Source organism: Montipora capricornis, chromosome 2 (assembly GCF_036669925.1).
Source record: "Montipora capricornis isolate CH-2021 chromosome 2, ASM3666992v2, whole genome shotgun sequence".
Taxonomy (NCBI): Eukaryota; Metazoa; Cnidaria; class Anthozoa; order Scleractinia; family Acroporidae; genus Montipora; species Montipora capricornis.
The window spans coordinates 67,051,651-67,054,150 of NC_090884.1; the positions used below are offsets into that span (position 1 = coordinate 67,051,651).

The window sequence follows — 2,500 nt, forward strand, 5'->3', positions numbered from 1 at the left end:
GTTTTTCCTCTAAACCTCTCTTTGAAGCTGACTATTAATATATCGAAAAAGGCGTACTATCGAGAAATTAGTTGTGCCCAATAAAACAGTGCTTTCCATTCGCCCAAACCTACCCCAAGACACCGCGCGCTCGCATAGGTTTAGCGCCAAATAGAATCGCGTGAGCTTGGTGCGGGCGTGAGACTGGTCTGATAGTTTAAAGTGGACTACCGTCATTGGTGGACCGCACCAAGATGGTCATTTCGTTTGGTTTGCTACGGAAACGTTAACCCCTAGGACTTTGGCTGATGGGAAAAGTAAATTAACTGAACGCCATTTTAGTCAATGTTTTGTTTAGCATCTGCTCAGCAAAGGCGATCGATTCTTTACGTTGAGACCATACTGGGCTGGGCTAGTAGATGCAATAGGAACGAAAAGCCACGATTGTAGTCTTGTATCCAGAGTACATCCATCGCAGACGTATGTTATATATCGATGTTAAATGAGTCAAGTCACTGATGGAGCTTGAGAAAGCTGATCAATTTTCTATGCGGAGAAAGTCAAAGGATTTGACTGTGAGTCAACGGATACTCCATGATATGGCCAACAAAGGAAGAAGTCGTTTTGTGTTTTGCTCGACAGTGAAAAAGTAGATCGAGGAGGAAAAATGCGTAAGGAATTTTTCGGACGTCCTTGTAAAGAAGTAGGGTTTTTTGTCTAAGTTACTCCGTGCTACCCCTCGGTACTTTGTAACTTTTTTATTATTATTGTTAGTTTGTCGAAACTCACGACAGGCTATGTTTTTTTAGCTTGTCTTTTGAAAATTGCCTTATGTATGCGTGTGTGTCTATTTTTCCTTACTTTCGAAGGTAAAATTGAATGCCTGAAGACATAACTACTCATGGAGTCCTTTCGGGAATTTTTAATGCCACTGCAAGTATGGGGTGAGGTGATATAGGAATATGGAACAAACCAAGAAAACACTGTCCAGAAATGAAAGAACATAATAGCAGTGAAAACAAATCAAATGGCCTAAAAAGAAAGGCAATGCAGCTGTCTGGCAATAAGCTAGTTACATACGAGTTACAGGCAGACGCATAACCGTGGACATTAGTTACACAACTTAGCTACGACGACTTAAAGAGCAACAACTGAAGCAGTCACAAAACAAAAGTCGTTTGTGGTTACTCCGGACACTCATGACCCTCTGCCCAATAGATATCTCCCTTGGGGAAGATTTTCGGTTGGGTTTGCTGACTGAGTTTGGGGGTAAACATCAGTGTTTTAGCTCAGAATGGACGAAGGCAACTTATCAAAAGAAACACGCGTAGCAAGCCTTCCCGTGCGAAGGTTAATACCTCAAAGAGGGGTTTGCGCATTCTGAAAATTGGGGTGAGATGTTTCCTCGGCCTCCACCACCAATTTTCGCGCGACGAGATTGCGGAAGAATCCCTTTGAAGCTCTTCGTTCGAACGAGAATGCATGTCACGCATCAGGGCTTTGTGACAAGTCGTTTTGGTCATAACTGCAACTACGTGGTTTGTTTGGCCAGTTTGGGGACTAAACAAACCTGCATCTTCCACAAGCAATCGGATATACTCGGAAAATATCTGAGTGCTCCTTTGCAGGAGTCGAAGCTACGACCTTACGATTACTATAGTTCGGATGCTCTACAACTGAACTAAAGGAGACTCGTGGAAGCTAGGCTATTAAACCAGGTTCTTCTCGCATGTTCATGTCCCACGAGTCTCCTAGAATAGCTCAGTGGTGCAGCATCCTAACTAGTGATCGGAAGGTCGTAGGTTCGACTACTGCAAAGGAGCACTCGGATATTTTCCGAGTATCTCCGAGTCATCGTCGGTAAAATAAATTTCTTCATTTCATTCACCAGGGTTAACATACAGCATCTCGTTCAGTACAAAGGTCATTTCCGAGTTCACATGTCCGCCTCCTCTTCAAAGCGAGTCTAAGTCCGAAGTTTTTGTGATAATGATTAGTTCTACTTTACATATGAATGAAAAGTAATTTGTGTAAGAACTGACTTCGCACTTAGACTCGCTTCGAAGAGGACGCAGACATGAACTCGGAAATTCCCTTTCGGATTTTCGTTTTAGACGCGTGCTGAGAGTGTTCCCACAGGCTATTTTTCAAGGAGCATATCGGTTAAACACAATAAGTTGTTTTACCGTGTTCAAAAGACCTTTCCCCTTAGCAAAAAGGACGGATCGATGTCGACGTTACCTCTTTAACTTCCTTATTAGAGATCCAAATCATATAATTTGATTTCTAAATTTGTATTATTTTTATTTTAATCCTTCAGTGCATTTCTAGGGCCCACTGTCAGTGGTCTGACAGAGAATTACTTGTCCTTTGAATGGTCCACAGTGGTACGTACAGGGTTTTTTGCGTTTTGTACTACCCCTTATCTCAACTAATAAAGAGAGCATCCCCGCCTTGGTTGTTTGTATTACCTCGTTATTAGAAAGGTTCTTTCATTATGATGGATTTTGGAGCTCATCGG

General features: G+C 42.3%; 1 protein-coding gene across 1 annotated transcript in view; it reads left to right on the plus strand.

Moving 5' to 3' along the window:
- The window catches only part of LOC138032095 (MFS-type transporter SLC18B1-like), a 13,326-nt gene that overhangs the window by 2,985 nt on the left and 7,841 nt on the right, over window positions 1–2,500 (plus strand). The window contains exons 2-3 of the mRNA XM_068879689.1: window positions 849–923; window positions 2,300–2,366. Coding sequence (XP_068735790.1) covers window positions 859–923; window positions 2,300–2,366 — 132 coding nt within the window. The 5' untranslated portion in view covers window positions 849–858. The remainder of the gene's footprint in view (window positions 1–848; window positions 924–2,299; window positions 2,367–2,500) is intronic.